The following is a 17,714-nucleotide window of genomic DNA, read 5'->3' as shown; positions in this document are numbered from 1 at the left end:
GGGGGGGGTACAGCAAGCAGAAGGTCACCCATTCCCTGTCCGCTTGCTCCAGCCAGCAGCGGCAGCAGCCACCTCCCCAAAAGTGAAAAAAAAATGTTGAGCTCTTTATGTGCAAAGTATTTCAAGGAAGGCATTCAAGACAGCTGACAAGTGTTTTTTTGTGCAAAATTGACTTAATGCCAGTTTTTCCAGCGAGGAATTTTTGAACGCTAACACAAGGAAAGAGAGAGAGAGAGAAGAAAGCAAAGCATTTCTAGAAAAATATGTATCTGTTCCGTCTAGATGACACTGTGTTATATAAAATACACAGTCAAAACGCATTAAGCACGTGTTACCGATTAATGTTTGTGAGAATGACGGCAGTGCTGTGGCTTCGCAAGCCCCTGCTGTCTCTGTCGTCTTCAATCGTTTAGGAATGAAACTCCAAAGAGAAAGCGATGCCAGGATATTTAGGTGGGTTTTCAATCTCCGTCTTTACACATTAGCCATGGAATATAAAATGTGCATGAATCGTCAAGCCTGCAAAAAATAAATGAAACAATGCATGCGGGAGCAGGCGCACACTTTTAATGCCTCATTGCAAAAACTGTCTTGACTCCTCTTGTGAATGCATAAGCCATGCACTGCACTCCAACTAAGGAAGTAACGATTTACCTCCCTCCACCCATCACAATTCAATGACTTGGTCCGACTCGGGAAATTATCTTTTTGCCATTACACTCAATGTAATGTGCCCCGCGGCTGTAGAGTTTACGTAAACCAGTCACGCACAACACATTCCACGATAAAATAATCGATTCTCAAGCGCACAATCGGATGGATGTGTCGAGCGCATAAAAAATCGATTTCAACCGACGAAACGTTGCGTTGTTGCCTGCTCTACAGCGCTAATACTCCGGACTTCAACGAACAGCCTTGGCAATACAGAGTGGCGAAAGGCACAGAGGGGGCTGCTGGTGGCAGTGTTAATAATTCCACCTGATGTAGGAGTCAGAGCGCAGGGCATGACAGGAGGTTAACTGAGAAGCCAAGAGCAAGCCCTTTCCCATGAACTCAGTTCAGTACTTGGCACCTCTCCCTAATCCAGTCCATCCACACTCAGCACCTCCTCGCAAAGTGCAGTCAGTCATCTGATCTCTCGCCATCCCGCTGCTCCTCAAGACACTCAATGCCAACATTAATTTTCCAAACACATAAATACCAAGCGGCTTTCCTAATGAGCAATTTCATCGACTGTTGGACGACCCTTTTTGTACCGTGTATATAATGTTTAACTTTTTTTGAGACCCAAATAATAACTGTTCATGAATTCAACGAAGACAAAAAAAAATCGTTACCAAACTACAAAGTGCCGCACAGTTGTTATAAACCAAATGCGCAGAGAACTAAATCAGCAGTTAGAGAACTAACTGCTTATTTAAGTGACTAGGAATTTGAAAATGTATTAAAAGATTTAAACAGGGGGAAAAAATACTTAAGACTCACAAAACAAACTTGTTATTATTATACATAGATCGCAAAGCTCCTGGGGATGAGGGCTTTGTCCAAAAAGGCAAAATAAAGCCATTGATCTCGTTCAAACACAAGCGAAGGTCACGGGCTCCCGAGGCCACCCCATCGGAGTTTAGGTCGACAGAGTCTGATGCCTCAAATTAAAAGCGTGCGGACAAAACAACAGCTAGAGGAGCCACACTCCTTACGTTGTCATATTCATCAGCGTCTGCTCGCATGTAGCCGGCGGGACATCTAAGGTCAACACCTGCATACCAATCAATTTTCTGACATGGTTCTTTTTCGACGATGTTTCTATCAAGGTCGTGTTCTCGGTCGCCGTGCGACATTCGATTTTGTTTGTCTCGCTCAAGAGTAGAATATGGCCAACATCGGTATCGCCTTCCTGTCCAGCCTCATTACAGAGACCGCTGGGTCCCAAGAACTTACAGCAGCAGCAGCAGCAGTCCTCTATTGTTGGCTATCATCGCATCCCATCTATCACGAAAGTGCCGTCTCGTTCATCTCCATGCTTCTGCCTCTCACACTCCATCAGTCCATCTGTTCTATTTTAGATTTAAAATTATTGCGAGCGGTGGTACTCTGAACCGCAATACCTATTTAACTTTCCCAATGCAATACACTATACATGTTGGTGGGTCTTGCCGTAATATTGCTGCATAAATACATCACCCACTGATATGAATAGCCATGCAGTATGTATATACCAGATAGGAGCTATTTCTCTGAATTGCAGGATACATACATGCATAAACACTATCTTGCTTTTGAACAGTGAGTGAATTTGATAATGGCATTACAAGGCATTGTTGTACTGTGTGTACGTTGAACTTCTTTGGCACCGTACGTAGCCTACCGTGCTAATCGGAGGTGCGGGAGGAAGGACAACAAACTACGAAAAATGTTCCCCATGATCTTGGTATCGCGTAATACTTGCAGTATTGGAAACAATGTCGCAAACTGGCTATCCCAAGACGTCACTTGGACTTGACAATAGAGTTCATGCCAGGCCAATTTAGTGAAGTCAAATAAATGTGCAGCTCAAATGAGCAATGAGGTGGTGGATTTGAAGTTTTCGTGACTGCAAGGATTCATACTCTTTGGGTTTTTTTCTGTAAAGTCACATCGGTAAAAAAAAAGCATTTATTTATTTTTCACCTACGTGACTTTACTGAAAAAAAAACAAAGAGAATGAGGTGGTGCTTGTCTCCCATTTACCGCCCTGAGCCAGTGGTGAAAATTCCACATTCCAATGACGAGTCTATCCATGAGACAGGCACCGTAGACTTGCCAACAAATTGGTACTTATTTTGTATCGGCCAGAGAGGGATGATGGGCTGAATCAACGCCACATTCAGGGTTTGAACTCGCAACTTTCCAATTGCAGGCCTCTCGCTCTACTGCCGAGGCACCTGATTGGATTGTCAATGTGTATCAGCTTTTGTTCTAGCTGGCAGTCAAAGAAAGCCAGTTTGTGCGTGTGAAGAATGCTTAATCTGAACTAAATGCCACACGGATGACTGATATTGCAATTATGAGAAAAAGTATCACTCCTAATTAATCCATTCAGAGCTTTGTCATGCATTGAGAAACATATGCAACAGCAGAGAACCGTCTGCAGTCAGTTAATCGTTAACTCTGCTATAATTGGATCCATGGCCCAGCACTGCATAAGTGCAATGCTGTGAAATGGTCAGCCGAATCTTTTGCGGTGGGGTAAAGTGTGGGTACACCCAGACACTTCACACGCTGTGTGCAATGGGACATTTGTTCAGCCTCTCTCTGAAACGGCATGCTCGCATGCAGCGGCAGGCGAACGTTGTGCGCAAGGCAAAATGTTATCTTTTAATTGTCCTGTAATTAAAATCTAATGGATATTATGCGGCGGCAATAGCTAATAACTGACTATGTTGAACCAATGTTCACGAATGCTAATGTTAACATTAATCAACTCATATGTAGATGCTAAGCAGATTATAATATCCCAGGACCATGACACATGGCAATGGCTTGGAGAGGCCTCCATCCAGCTCTGGTTGATAATGGTTGATGATGAAATGTTAACCCTCATGTCATTGTCCACAGGTAAATTATATCACTTAGGAATCGTCAGTCAATGTGTGACAGCTGCAATGTTCGATCAGCTTCGATACATGCTCTGTTAACAAAATAACAAACTGTAACGATCTATATGCAATAGCGTGGTGCATCACAATAACATTCAGAATGTTAACGGATGGCTCACACATACTTCATGACATACCCCCACATTAAATCATGATCTAATACAACCACGATAAGTCATTCGTGACGAATATATATAAAATATAATTAGCGATGTGTCACTGTAGCTCATGGGAGGAAAGAAAAAGAATAAAAATAAAATGTTAAAGCTCATTACCAAAATTCACGAAATGCACAAATGTAGCGGATCTCTGTAAATCATTCCAAATTGAAATAGGGCCAAGTATATTGCCTTGTTAACGACCCACTAATGAACGTGTAAATCTTAGCTGGGCAACAACAAAAAGCTCCCATAACTGCAGCGACACTTAATAATAAAAACTCCACGTCGACATATTGATTGCCGTTGCCTCCACAGTGTTACTGGCGCAGCGCAGTCGACTGCTCCGACGCTTGGAGAGGTCCGTGGCAGAGGGACGAGCACGCCACTACACTGAACAAGAAGAAGATGATGATGCAGCATTTCTAAACCATTATTACTGAACTCAAAAAAATCCATTAACAGCTATTTATATACGTGTGTATATTTTATTTATCTCTCTCTCTGATGTGTTTTCGAGTTGGACCGCATGTTGTCCGGCACAATGCTCGACATTTCATTGAAGGTGCTGGGTGCTTGTTTAAGCAACTGACATCAATTCACGCTCCGCTTGGCTTTGATCTCCCAAGAAACCTGTGGTGCTCGATCAGCTGCTTTCAGAAGAAAGCGAATGGTCGCTGTGCACACCTCTTCGTCAAGCGGGACGGCGTTACAGGCGATCCGCGGTATGAAAGATGACCCAAACAGTGCAAGTGACTGAGGCCACCCAAGCCAAATAAGGGACCATATTTCTAGGCCCGCTCGCCGGCACGCTACTCCCGAAGCTATCATCACAGGGCTCACAAACTTAAACCTGGACCTATAATTTACACGTACTTGCCATGCGCTATATAAAATAAAAAAAATCACATCGAACAACACATGGTACAGCACATGGTACAACTCGAAAACACATCAAATGTGAAAACCTACGCTGTAGTTTACATATGTATATAATAATAAAATCGGTGAATCAAGTCATGGGCGTAGATCACATATTTATACACATAGTTTAATATACGCTCACACAACATCCCACCCCGCTTTTTGATTATGCACTTCACCCTTTCCCCGTAAATTATGTAAACTGCCATCATCGGCGTAAGCGCCTATAATATTGCTGAACGGAAAAGATTTTCAAACTGAGTGTAATGTTTACAGCTATATTTATGTTCCTTTAAGCCCGAAGTTACTAATGGCACATATTCAGGTGTTTCCATTTAATTAAGAGTTGCTTCCAGGGGGTTCTTCATTACTTCGGATTTTCTCATGAACTGTGCCAGAAATTGGCTTCCCAGGTTCACATTTCATTGCCTGCAAAATTGCACAACGATTGCTCCACCAGAAGGGGCCAGGTCTTAAATAGGCTCCACATGTCTCTTGAGCCAGCCCTGCCCCACTTTCATTTACCATAAAAAAAAATCGAGCTATTGTGAGCAGTGGCTAGAGATGCAATTGCCGCTCAATTTGGAAACTTTAGTTCCCTTTTTAAAAACGGGTTATTTGGATGAGGTTTTTTTTTTGCACGGTAAAATAAATGGTCCGTTTAAGCCAGCCTCAAAGTTTTATTTAAGTCCAGCTTGTGAAATCAGTTGTAAACGCTGTGGATGTGAATTTCCATCACTGTTGGGAGGGTGAGCCCCACCAAGCTGAAGGGCCTCATTTGTTCCGTAACTTTCGGCATCTCTACGGATCGAGTTACTAAGTAGCACGTGGGTCATTAAGAAGGCTGCTCACAGTGGTCGTTCAACTGCGACGAATGCAGTTGCAGCACAACGATGAATAATTTTAAGTCGGAATTCGCACTTCTCTTAAAGTTGCTTCTGGCGGGTCTGCAATGATTATGCTTAAAATGCATGTAAATTCTATCGGTCAAATTACAGATTCATCAATCAATCTTTATTTTATAGCACACCCCCACATGAATAAAGGTTTCTTGGAGTGCTTTACATATGTAAAAACTGCACAATTGCCCTACACTTAAAATAAATAAAACTCAAGAAATGTTGCTGAAAATCTCAACACAGCATTGCTGGAATTCTAACCTAAATTCTTGGCTGATATTATTATCCACCGACCTCAGCCAGTGAAAAAGAAACACTGCAAATTTAAACCACGCGAAGAAAATCAAACAACGGCACCCGCTGGATGCGAATCGTTTCCCGATTCTCCTTGCAAAGGGGACATCTGATCCCACGGGGGGGGGAGGCGGGGGGGGGGGCAGGCTCTTGACTCATCCTAAGAAAAGAAAGTGATTGATTGACGGTTTGACCCGAGATACAACGAGTCGAGCGTACACAATGGAAGCAAGGGAGAACAGGATGACCAGCGCGTGCGGAAGGTCGCACGTGCCGCGTAGCGACGCCCGTGCGGGCTTGCAAGGCACTCTCACCGAGGTAGTTCCTGCTCTTGCTCATCTCGGTGATGTTGATCTTGATGGCGCCCTTGGGGATCTCCAGGATCTTGTGGTAGCCCACGGAGGTGGCCGAGCGCTTGTACACGCCTGAGACCACCTTGCAGGCGGTGTTGTCCCCTCCGCACACGCCGCACTTGTCCACCACGTTGTCCGAGCCCAGGATCCCGTCACAGCCCACCGTCTGCACGCGGCGCCACGTGTCCGTGCGAGAAAGGCGACGGACGGGAGAGAGAGAGAGAGAGAAAGAGGTTGCCACTGTTATAAATAGATGTCGATGTTTAATAATATCATCAACAACAAAGTAGGAGGGGATATGCTAAATGTGAAGAATATGAAGACCTCCTGTTGACGGCAGCATTGATGTAGAAAAATGACGTTACTCCGGAAAATGTCAGATACCAAGCCATAAACACACACACAAAGCTGCATGTGATTATTATAATTGTACAGCCCTTTGTCAACCTGCTGCTGGATGAAGGTCCACTCTGCCATGTCAGTCATTGGGGTTGTATGACAATACTTCACAATGCTGGTCAGCGTAGGTTGGTGGGTCCAGAACCGGTTGAGATATCACTCGCCTCTGATGCTAGCCGTGGCCAGGGATAAAACTCAGTTTGCTGGTTGGTGTTCACTCAGCCCATCATCCCTTTTTTAGGTCAGTAAAATGAGCACCACTTAGTGAGGCAGTCAACATTGGCTCACCCTGTGGGTAGACACACCACTGACATGAGAATGTGGAATTTCCACCTCTGCCTTAGGGGTGTAAACAAGAAATGAGCACTGCCTCAAGGTCTCTTGAGCAGGAAATCGCCGACTTCTTGACTTTTTGACTGGAAGCTAAAAACAACGCACATGACTTCTAACATTGCACAAAAAATTCATGTAAAAATTATAAGTGAAAACAATAAACATATCGTTTTGCATGCAAAACGGGGGGGGGGGGGTGGGGACAAGGATGGCAAATTATACAAAGGAGCGTGTTTGCGCAGATTTTTGGGATGATAAGGCATGCTAGCCGTGCAGGGAGAAGCGGGAAGGAATTACAGCCCTCGGGCTCTGTTTATCTTGGAAAGCATGTCTTCCCCCCCCCCCTAGAGTTAGAGAAAACAATTGGAAATTAAACTACCAGAGATCACCGAGTTGACCTCTATGGATATTGAAGGGGTGGGGGGGGGCAAGGTCGATGAAGAAACATGTCAAAAGACAAGCGAGGTAAACAGATGCTTGTCTCCTTCTCACTGAATATCTGATCCAACCAGATACGTTCGACCAACAGTGTGCCCTTGGGTACTGTGTCTGGTTTGTCATGTCTCGCGGAACATTCATCTGCCAAATGAACTTCAGAATCACACTGGAGGAGGAATCCGATGAGCTATAAAGCTCTTTGTTCACAGATGTCCAGAAGGGGCACGGGGTAAGAACGTTGCAACTGTGGGGCTGTCTGCTACATTTGAGACACTGAAGTTGACAAGCAACATACTATGCGTTTAAGCATATCGGTACCTGAATGTTCAAAAAAAATATTTAAGAACTGTCTGCTCATTAATATGTTGCCATCATTGTGAGAGTGAAGCTACGGCGAAGCGGTTGGCGTACTGCTCACCCAATCGGTGGGCATGAGGGCCTGGCTCCAGCGATACCTGAAACGGGTCCAGAATTGCCCCCGTCGCCCAACCAGCACAAACCAGCTGGGTGAAGTATGGTCAAGCATCCGTCCTGACTATAAAAAGCGTGGAGAGGCCTTCGCCCCAAAAAAATGTTTGTAAAATGAAGCAGCAGTTCACATTTCACAAATTATTTCAGCACAAAACTGTTTACAAAGCAGCGCGGTGTGAGCGCGGTTGCTTAATACTGGTCGGCAGTGCGCTAATTGCACGCGATAATTGCCCAAAATCTCCTATTTCGAGTGTAACAAAACGTCCTCTGGATGGGTGAGTCATCGCACGAGGCCGGCAAGCCGGTGAGCATGACAACGTGACGCACGCCGGGACGTAAATGCCTGTTGACCCTCGTGCAGGTGATGGAGAGACGGGGACACTTGGGAATGGTCAGGTCAGTTGTAAATGGGCAACGACGTAACGGGCACGGGGTGGGGGGAGGGGGGGTCAGTAAAATGCCAGGTCTGATTTCGAAAACATTATTATAACCTGAGGTCGGTCGGTCGGTCGGATGATAGGGAAGTCAGACCTCAACAGGGCAATTGATCCCATTAAAAAGGGGCTCATATTGCCGATCAATGAAGGAGGAAGCAGCTCCGTTCATTTATCGAGACGGGTGAGTGCGTTGCTACCATCGTTTAACTAGTCATTACTTTAGGCCGCGTAAAAAAGCAACACTAATAAGAAAAAGTCCCCGCGCCAAAATAACGAAAATGTCTACTCTAATCGGGACGAATTCGCGTTCTATTCCACTACATCTGACAAATCATCAAACCTGGAATCCATATCGAGTGCGACAACACCGTAAACGCTAGGACTTCATCGACGTCGAATACATTTTCTTGACTGCTTTGCAATAGATCGTTAGAAGGATCGTAAATCACGTTAAACGTTAGTTTGTTTCCTGTTACAACTAGCAAAAGAATGTGAATACAAATTTTTGATGAAAAGGCTAATAATTAAATACTATGCAATCAGCAAAACAAATCTACTAATATGCAGATTTTTCTCTCTCAATGATAATACATATTATTGTCCTTGCATTTTTGCCAATAACTATGATTTCCGGTGGATAATACACAAGCACTCCACGTTAGATATACGAGATTATTATCCTAACCCTTTTGGAAATTTTGAGTAAAGTACACATCCTCTTAAAGCGTCAGGTTTTGTTTTGGTGATATTCCATGGACCAAACAACACCATTGGTTATCCCGCTGTGTGCTTTTTGTTCAGTAGGGCCTCACTATAAATCGGATGCCACATATCTGATGTTCTACTTGCAAAGTGACGTTTGGCCAAAATTAATCTGCCTTGCCCTACAGGTCAGACAAGCCAACGGGTCTTTCGAGCCTGGAGGGTCAGTCTGCCGAGCAAATATGCCCTCTACTGGGCATCTAAGGTATAGCAGAGTAATGCCGCGTACCCTCAATAACCTTACACCTCAACAAGTGGCATCGGATATCCAGAAGATAAGCACACCCCTTGGAAGCAAGGCGAGATGTGTTTATAACTTAAGTATGCTTGTATCAGAAGTTCTCCCGCCCCCCCTCCACCAATGTAATGCAAGGGTGCGCTGCTTATATCAGAACTGTGCTTAGAACAGGTGCAGAACCGGCCCTAGACCTTTGGGGGCCCTAAGCAAAATTTGGCTGGAGGCCCCTTTGATGTATGATTTTTTTCACCCACTAGCTAGTAGTGACTCTAGGGGGCCCTCTGCTGGCCACGGGGCCCTTTGCAATTGCAAGGGTCGCTTAGTGGCTGGGCCGGCTCTGAACAGGTGTGCTTATATCCAGCTTCCAACGTAATAATGAACACAAAATAATTATACTCCTAGGTTTTTTCGGTAAAGTCACTTGATACAGTAAATCTAGCTGTGACGGTCCCACCTGATGACGGAGACTTGTGTTGCCTCCGAAACGTCGTGATTTTTTATTTTATTTTGTTTCTATTAATTTTATTTTTTACCTACGTGACTTCACCGAAAAAACCTAAAGTATGAATCCTTGCAGTCACGAAAGCTTCAAATCTAGAACAAAATAATTACTCAGCCCTTGTCAGTTTACTGCTGGATGAAGGGCTCGTGATGCCATAATGGTCATTGGGAGTATTTTTTTAACCACACTTCAATCGCACTGGGCAGGCGGGGGGAGAGTTTTAAGAAAAACACTCGCGGCTGTTGTTAGCCGTGACCAGCTTGTCGAACTCATAGCGCAGTGCTAATTACTGCAGCACCGCCCCTCCCCCCTTATATCCACTTTAGTTATATGAAGTATGTAACACCGGCCTTTCTACCTGAGCTCTAATTAGACATTGCTGTGCGTCTCACGAGAGCCACGCTCGAGATGGTTCGTTTCTTGTGAGATTGGCGTTTGTTTTATGACCACTTCAGCATTTGTTTCTTGCTGTGGTTGTCCCAACTGATGACGGACGCTTGTGTTGCGCCCGAAACGTCGCAATGTATTATTTTATTTATATTATTATTTCTATGATTATAATTGTTTATTATTCTTTTTTAAATTTATTATTCTTTTTATTATTTATTTTTATTACTTTTTTTGCCTACGTGACTTTACAGAAAAAAACCTAAGAGTACGAATCCTTGCAGTCACGAAAGCTTCAAGTGTAGAATTTGTTTGTTTTAGTCTCACGAGTGCCAGCACGTCGTGCAGCATGTTTATGTGGAAACCCACGGAAGTGGCACCAGCACCAGCAGCAGCAGCAGCGGCCAGGGCAGACTCCTGCACCGAGTCTGATGAAACCGAACCACCCTCCTCTTGATAATGTTCGCACGCCGTGGGGCATGGCTGGTTGTGTCCATATGCGGAGGCATGTAGAAAGCGGTGGGCCCAGTGACCGGCGCTCTGTCCTCCGAAACCGGTCAAACTCGAGTTCGATTCGCGCGAACAGACAACATGGGTGGTGAATATCTCAGACCGGTCCCGGGTGTCGCCTAGGTCGACTCGGCCTTGAACGGGCGCCTGCTTGCGGCGTGTGGTTTGGCCGCACTGCCGCCCACTCGACGTGGAGCGATTGCTCTTTAAGGTGCTCGCTGACAGAATAGATGCGGGTTTATTGCGGGGGAAAGAATAAGGGAAGTGGTAAAAAAAAACTTTGTAAAAGCAAGGTACTAAAAAATAACATTGTGGCAACGTAACGCAATATCGGCGTCATCTGTGTCACACTGATATTGCGTTATGCCATAATAGAACAGATGCATTTGCATTAGGATCTCTACTCTACGCTGAAAGATAACGGTACAAACGCGAGTGTGCTTCTATTTTTAATAGACACATCCATTGGAATGTACTTTTTTCAATACATAAAGTGCGTAAATATATACACACGTACACAACCATATGCGCAATTATTTTAATTTAAAGCGTTCCCTGGAACTTAGACCGCATACCTGAATATGTATGAGCTGCACGTTGGGCATAAAGACAACATTAATTTGAGCTCGCAGCATTCTCGGGCGAATTGTTCAAGACTTGAAAACAGGCCTCAAAAGTCTAATCGCATGAGAGTTAAATCGTTTCAAGTATTTAGCATAATTTGCATTCAATGTATACATTATCAATTGTGCATAGTTTCATGCATTCCGCACCCGCAATTGTTTTGGTACATTTCGCACAAGTGGGTTTTCAAAGATATTCTCAAATATCTAACTGCACAAGCTGCGCCTGAATGGCATTTGTTTTCCAAACCAACAGGCGGTTTCAACGGGAACGTCCTGTAAGCAGTCTCTTGTGCATCTCTCGTCGTAACCCTTGTGCATGGCTCATCGTAACCCATGCAACGCAAGGATTCGGCAAGCATATATCAACTGCGCCCAAACACGCGCGGGCGTTATTTTCGTCCGAGCTACCTGCTGCGTAACCCACACCTCGCGTGTTACCGCGCAAGGTAACCACGACTCGTTGACATCGAGCCAAGGCACCGCCGAATAACGGACCCCAAACTCTCTTGAAGCGCAAGCGGAGGGGGGTTTCAAATCTCTTCACATTAACGTTTCGGAAGGTGTGGTTGGGGCTGACGGTTGGGGAGGCGAGGCGGTCTTAGGGGGTAGGTTGGGTGTCGTGGGGGGGGGAGGAATCGCGTGCGCGTCACACTCCAGAAATTACAGTATTAAGAAATGCTGAAGCAGCAACGAGTATAGCCCCCATAGGTTCATTTTTCTTGAAAAATAAAACTAATTTTTCTAACCCAGCTGAACCCCAGGGTCAAGGGCCGGAAAAGCTGCAGCCGGGAGAACATGGCATGCTGCCTTTGTTCGCTGGCGCCAACAAAAGCCAGACGGTCGGCGTCCCATCAGACCGGCAAGGTCCCCCTGGGTTACGTCGGATCACGCACAGCTCTTGGCCTATCCACAACAGGCGAAAGGCAAACTGTGGGGCCCAACCTCCTGTCAAGCTGGTGGTTAGCGTGCCCTTTGTTCTACAGATCGCAGAGATTCAGCATTGTTTTCCTTGATTATTGTGACCAATCTGGGCATGCCGCATAGACAAGTTGGAGTCAAATGACGCATTGATGCTTCGATGAATATTGATTCCAAAGCTCACGATTCATGCATCGAATCGCGTGCGAGAGAGTCAATGAAGTGGAGGCATGTGTAATTAGTAGAGGCTCGTGAAGGACGCTGCTACGAGGCAGTTGGAGGCAGCCACCCTCCAACAACAACGGAAGGCAGAGGAGCGACGCTCACAATAACGAGCGGAGCGCCGGATGCCTAAAATGCAGCAAGTTGGCACAATAGGGGGGGAGGGAGTACAGCTGGTGTATCTGCCAGTCATCTCAGTCAGCCAACCCATGGCACCTGGGTCTGACCTGTGACCTGTCAGCGAGCCTTCATCACTTCACGTGGCCTCAAAGTGCCCCTGGCCTAGCACAAATTAATTCCACCCCGAAATTCCCAATTATACACGCAGCACAGTATTCCTGTTATCCGAGGCAATGCACGGGTAAAAGTTGGGCATTCAGAAGTGGCATTAACTAAATTATCCTCCATTCCACACAGTTGAACTGACCCAAAATGACCTGGAAGAGGTCTCCTGGAAGTACATAATTATTCCTATTATCCACGCCTCTGACCTGGAAGTGGGAGAAAATTAATTGCATTACCTGTGATAATTATCCATGCTTTGTCATTCGATTCAATGGAATAAAACGCATAGACAATCTCAGGTATTAGGTAGGATCTGGACCTCGCACACTGTCCATCAAAATTCAATGAAAGCACTACCACTGTAAGTATTATATCATGCTATTCAACGATAACCGGTTTAATTTGCTTTATTAACAAAGACAAGTTTGACTTCCGCCACAGCCCATCAATTGCTGATCCGCGGTCATGAACCTCTCATGAATTCAGCAGCCGTGCACTCCAGACACCTACTACTACCCACCCTCTTATTAAAAACAAGGAGCAGATGTCTGTAAAAGTGGTAGCGGCATACGGCTTTCATTTTGAACACTTAATTCCGAAAGCAAAACTCTGAAACGCGACACCCACACAGAGGCGGCGCGACCTCTGGAGCCGCACGCTCCACTCCTTCGCCCGTCCTCGCTCTCCGCGTGCGTGCGCACACGAAACAAAGATCCCCCGTATAGCCTTCACTGACCGTTGGGGCAAGTGCTGTTAGCGAGCAGCCCCTATGAAGGCCGGCACTGTGGCACGCGAAGGGGTTCGTGGCCAGCACCACTCCCGTCCGCATTTGTCGACCCAGTGGCGGTGTTTACACACCGTACCAGGTACTCATTTAGAGGCTGAGTCGACCTAGGCGAGGCCCAGGACCGGATCAGATAATCGCCACTGGTGTTGGTGGCCGTGCGCACAGAATCGAACTCGGGTCGCCGGCTTCGTAGCGCAGCGCTAACCACTACAACTGCAGCTCCCCACGCGGCACTCGCACGCGAGCCAGAGGAGCGACGCTTTTCCCGTGACGGACAACGGACACGCGTGACGGGCAGCTCCCACGGAGACTGCACTCACGTCACGTCGGAGCCGGGAAGCAACTTTTACTCCCGTGCGCCGAGGTCGGAGTAAAACGTGGAGGGGGCTGGGTTGAGTGGACGAGGTGTGGGGTGGGGGCATGGCACTGAGGGGGGGGGGGCACAGGATGTCGGGATCACAGCGGGAGGTGGGGGGGGAAGTGGCAGCTTTAAGTCTTCCGCGTGCGGTTCAACATCTGCAAGTTCGGCGGCACCCACCCCGGACCGTTCCTGTCACGGCTGCATCTCGAGTAAGATGCCGATGGATTTTTTTTTGTATAAAGCATAGCAGATGTAGATTACAATTGAATTACGTTAATTGCAAAACAATTGTGAAGATGATTTCGCGAGTGACAAGACTACTGCCGTACTACTGCAAGTTAAACTCAAGCCATACGTCCTTCCTCGTCCACAATGCTCACATATGCTTCCATATGGTGGTATCGTTAAAGCGAGCACTTCCAAAAATACGTCAAGTGACCCAGCAGCCCTTAACCAGGTGATGTATTTTATTTCTCTTTAGGGAATTGTAAAATCCAATATCATGCAGATCCATTCAGTTGGAACATCTTACAGAGCAAAAAAGTAGTAATGACTCTTCCTTACAAGTTGTAGATTAATGCGACACGTGAACATCATTTATCATGGTGTTTAAAAACGGAGCTATAAATTCTACATGGTGCCTAAAATCAAGCTATGCAATGAAGGACATTTTTCAAAAGTAGATTTATATTCCAGAAAAAAATATTAAATGCATTTGCGTAATGGCTGTGTCACAAAAGACTGTACCATTGCCAAATAAAACAAAAATACAATAAAAGTGATGCAGTATTTATTTTAGCTATTTTCACAGGTTTTTTTTCTTTTCCGTCACATTCTTTTTAAAAGGCATGCTACTTTAACTGAAACTCAACGCGGTTAAAACAAAATGGTGACGTACTCTCCCGTAATTTGCCAAAGCGAACGCAAAATATTTATCCAAAAATGGACAATTTCTCTTTTGGAGCAGTGGCGCCCACCGCTCACTTTAGTGCAAACTGTCAGATCAGTCAGTGGTCGTAGTGGTCCAAAAAATATATATAGTTCATAGGACGGCAAATATGGTTGGGGAAGGGGGGGGGAAATGCAGTCAAATTCAAACAGCAATCAGCTGCCAAAACTTCGAGCGTGCCAACTTGGCAGCGGGGTAGTGTTGGTCGGCGGCGGTCACAGTATATTGCACCAAACAAATATCTCGGGTGAGCACAGAGGGCCCCCCACCCACCACCACCACCAGACCATTTTTCTCTCACCGATTGAAAATGCCAAATTGAAGCGGGAGTAAACTGCATCAGTTTCCAGCTCCACAGTTACAACGCCACATGTGCCTGCGGTTCAGAACCCTCTTCCGTGTGCCGCGGCACGGATCAGCTGCTGCTGCTGCTGCCGCTGCTGCTGCTGTCACCGCTGGGGTCTAGGGGCTGCTTCTGCGGCGATCGCGAGTGCGAGCAGAAAGCGCGCTCACGTCGGCGGGAACACGCGTTAACAATTTCGCGCATTGAAAATGAGCGGGGCCAGCAACAAACATGCAAACGGTGATTTCACGCTTGGTTTAATGTCGTGGATAATTAACGAACGCATTTTGACAGCGCCCCATGAAATCAGCTGCCTGTGCACGACAGCAGTGGCGACTGCTGGTACGAATTAAAATAGACACGGAGGGACTCTGGCGGGTGTGAAATCCGATCTCCGTCTCGTAACACCTTGTTTGCGTTGCTAAATTTGCAAACTAAAAAAAATTATTGTGGGGGGGGGGGGGTGGGAGCAAGGTAACAAAAAAATGCTGCTCCCCATCTGATACGCGAGAACCATTTCTTTTTTTCACTTTCGAGAAAGTCGGCTAGAAGTGAGAGAGAGAGAGACTGGACTGGCAGCAGGTAACAGCAGGAGGCGTCCTACCTGCGGTGAAAGCAGAAGCCAGCAGTGAACCGTGCCACCCTATTGGCAATCTCAAGCTACTCGGCGTTGAGTTTTAAAACGGATGATCAGATAAGCGACAAGCGCAGGCCACCACCGCCTGCATGACGATTGGGCTGCCAACAACGCAGCACGAATCTGATATTTTAATTTTTTTGTTACTTTTGTCTGGAACGCACATATTTGTCAAATTACGCGATGTATTACCCCCACTTAACGTCACTCAGCACTGCTATACAATTAGACTTTAAGTTCTGAGTGCTAAAACAATGCCTGCCATTTTTTTTTTTACAAACAGGCCCATATCTTGCGAAATATTCATACGTGGGGGGGGGGGGGAATATCCGTTTTGAAAACCCTCTCGCTAAAATGCCACTGAGAGATGAGTGAGAAGTGGGCACGCATCATGCACGTTTCTGTCTCACATTTAGCAGTTAGGACATTTTAATTAAAATCCCTCAGGTTGCTGTGCTTCATGCTGATTGGAATAAGATAAATGTGCTTTGCAAAATTCAACCAAGCCGTTCGAGAGCAAAGAGGTGGTGGCAATAATAAAAGTAATAAATAAAGCTTTGTGTCTCGGTGTGGGTGGCGCACTAAGAGCAAACGGCGTAGGAGGGGGATACGTGCGTTGAATCGCGTGTGTAAGAAGCTGCGTGTTTTCACTCGTACGTGCGTATTGCCATACGTATATATATAGTGCGATTTAAAGCTTTCGTGACTGCAGGGATTCATCTTCTTGATTCTTTCGGTAAAGTCACGTAGAAGGGAAGTAATAAAATAATAAAAATAATTTTATTATGTTTTATTTTCATTCTTTTATTACTTCCCTTCTACGTGACTTTACCGAAAGAACCAAGAAGATATATATATTGCATTCAAGTGTCTCCCGGCAGCCACTAAAAGGCTGATGCATCGACCGCAACCATGAAAACAAGTGGTCTTTGTTGGTGTTGTAATCAAATCGTGAACATTCGCTAAATTACAAGGCAGGGGGCTGGTAGAAGTGAACATCGACAATTAACGCAAATCATACGCCAATAAAAAAAAAAGTTAGGCTAATGGAACGAACAAAACTCTTCAGTGGAGAAAACTTAAAATAATACAGACAGGAGGGTAAAACAAGACTAAATGAGAAAGGATTATTTGATCAAATAACAACTCCTTTTGATAACAATTCATTAAATTGATTGGTGGGGAGTGGGCAAATAATTCCATCCCAAATAGCCTTCTTAAAAGAGCACCTGCCATGATCATAGCAAATATAACGATGACATGGATACATTTTATGTTGCTGAATTTGTAATTGCAAGCATGTACGCCTATGAGGAAATCACCTGGAAGGCACCCAATCCCATCAGATCTCGCAAGCTAGGCCTGGACAGGGCTTGTATTTGTGGCCACCGTGCACGCCATGGGGTCATGGGCAGCCAGGGGGCTGCGCTTCGCGGAATTCAGCAGAGGGCAGTGCAGAAGAAAATATCGTTTTACTGCGCTTCTATGTTCCTACGTCTATTCCTCCCACCTTCGCCAGCCTGCACTGACCAGTGTGGCGAAATATGGCTACAAATCCCCTTTTGGCCCGCACGGTGTGGTGAGTGGGCACTCATCCAGCAGTGGGCTGTGCAAGTGGAGAAGTGGAGGCACCGTCTCCTGTGGCAGACGCCTGCACCAGGCTGGCATCCGCCATGGTGCCCCTTTCCCAGAGCCGGGTGCCACTTTGCAATGCGCATGAAACGAGGCGCCGTGTGCTTCCCGGCAGAGCTCCACCTTTGGCTTTCCCATCATCCTAACGCTGGCGCTGCCAGCCGTAAACAGAGCAGCCACCGCCTTCAGAACCCACACAAGTCGAGCCAAA

General features: G+C 45.9%; 1 protein-coding gene across 3 annotated transcripts in view; it reads right to left on the bottom strand.

The window, feature by feature from the left end:
* The window catches only part of THSD4 (thrombospondin type 1 domain containing 4), a 147,423-nt gene that overhangs the window by 20,454 nt on the left and 109,255 nt on the right, over positions 1-17,714 (bottom strand). For all 3 annotated transcript variants that reach the window (XM_078592522.1, XM_078592523.1, XM_078592525.1), the window contains one exon: positions 6,228-6,432. In XM_078592522.1, the coding sequence (XP_078448648.1) occupies positions 6,228-6,432 (205 nt within the window). The remainder of the gene's footprint in view (positions 1-6,227; positions 6,433-17,714) is intronic.

This window comes from Lampetra planeri, chromosome 3 (genome assembly GCF_965212315.1).
Source record: "Lampetra planeri chromosome 3, kcLamPlan1.2.h2, whole genome shotgun sequence".
Lineage (NCBI taxonomy): Eukaryota > Metazoa > Chordata > Hyperoartia > Petromyzontiformes > Petromyzontidae > Lampetra > Lampetra planeri.
This window is presented reverse-complemented; position numbering and strand designations above follow the sequence as displayed.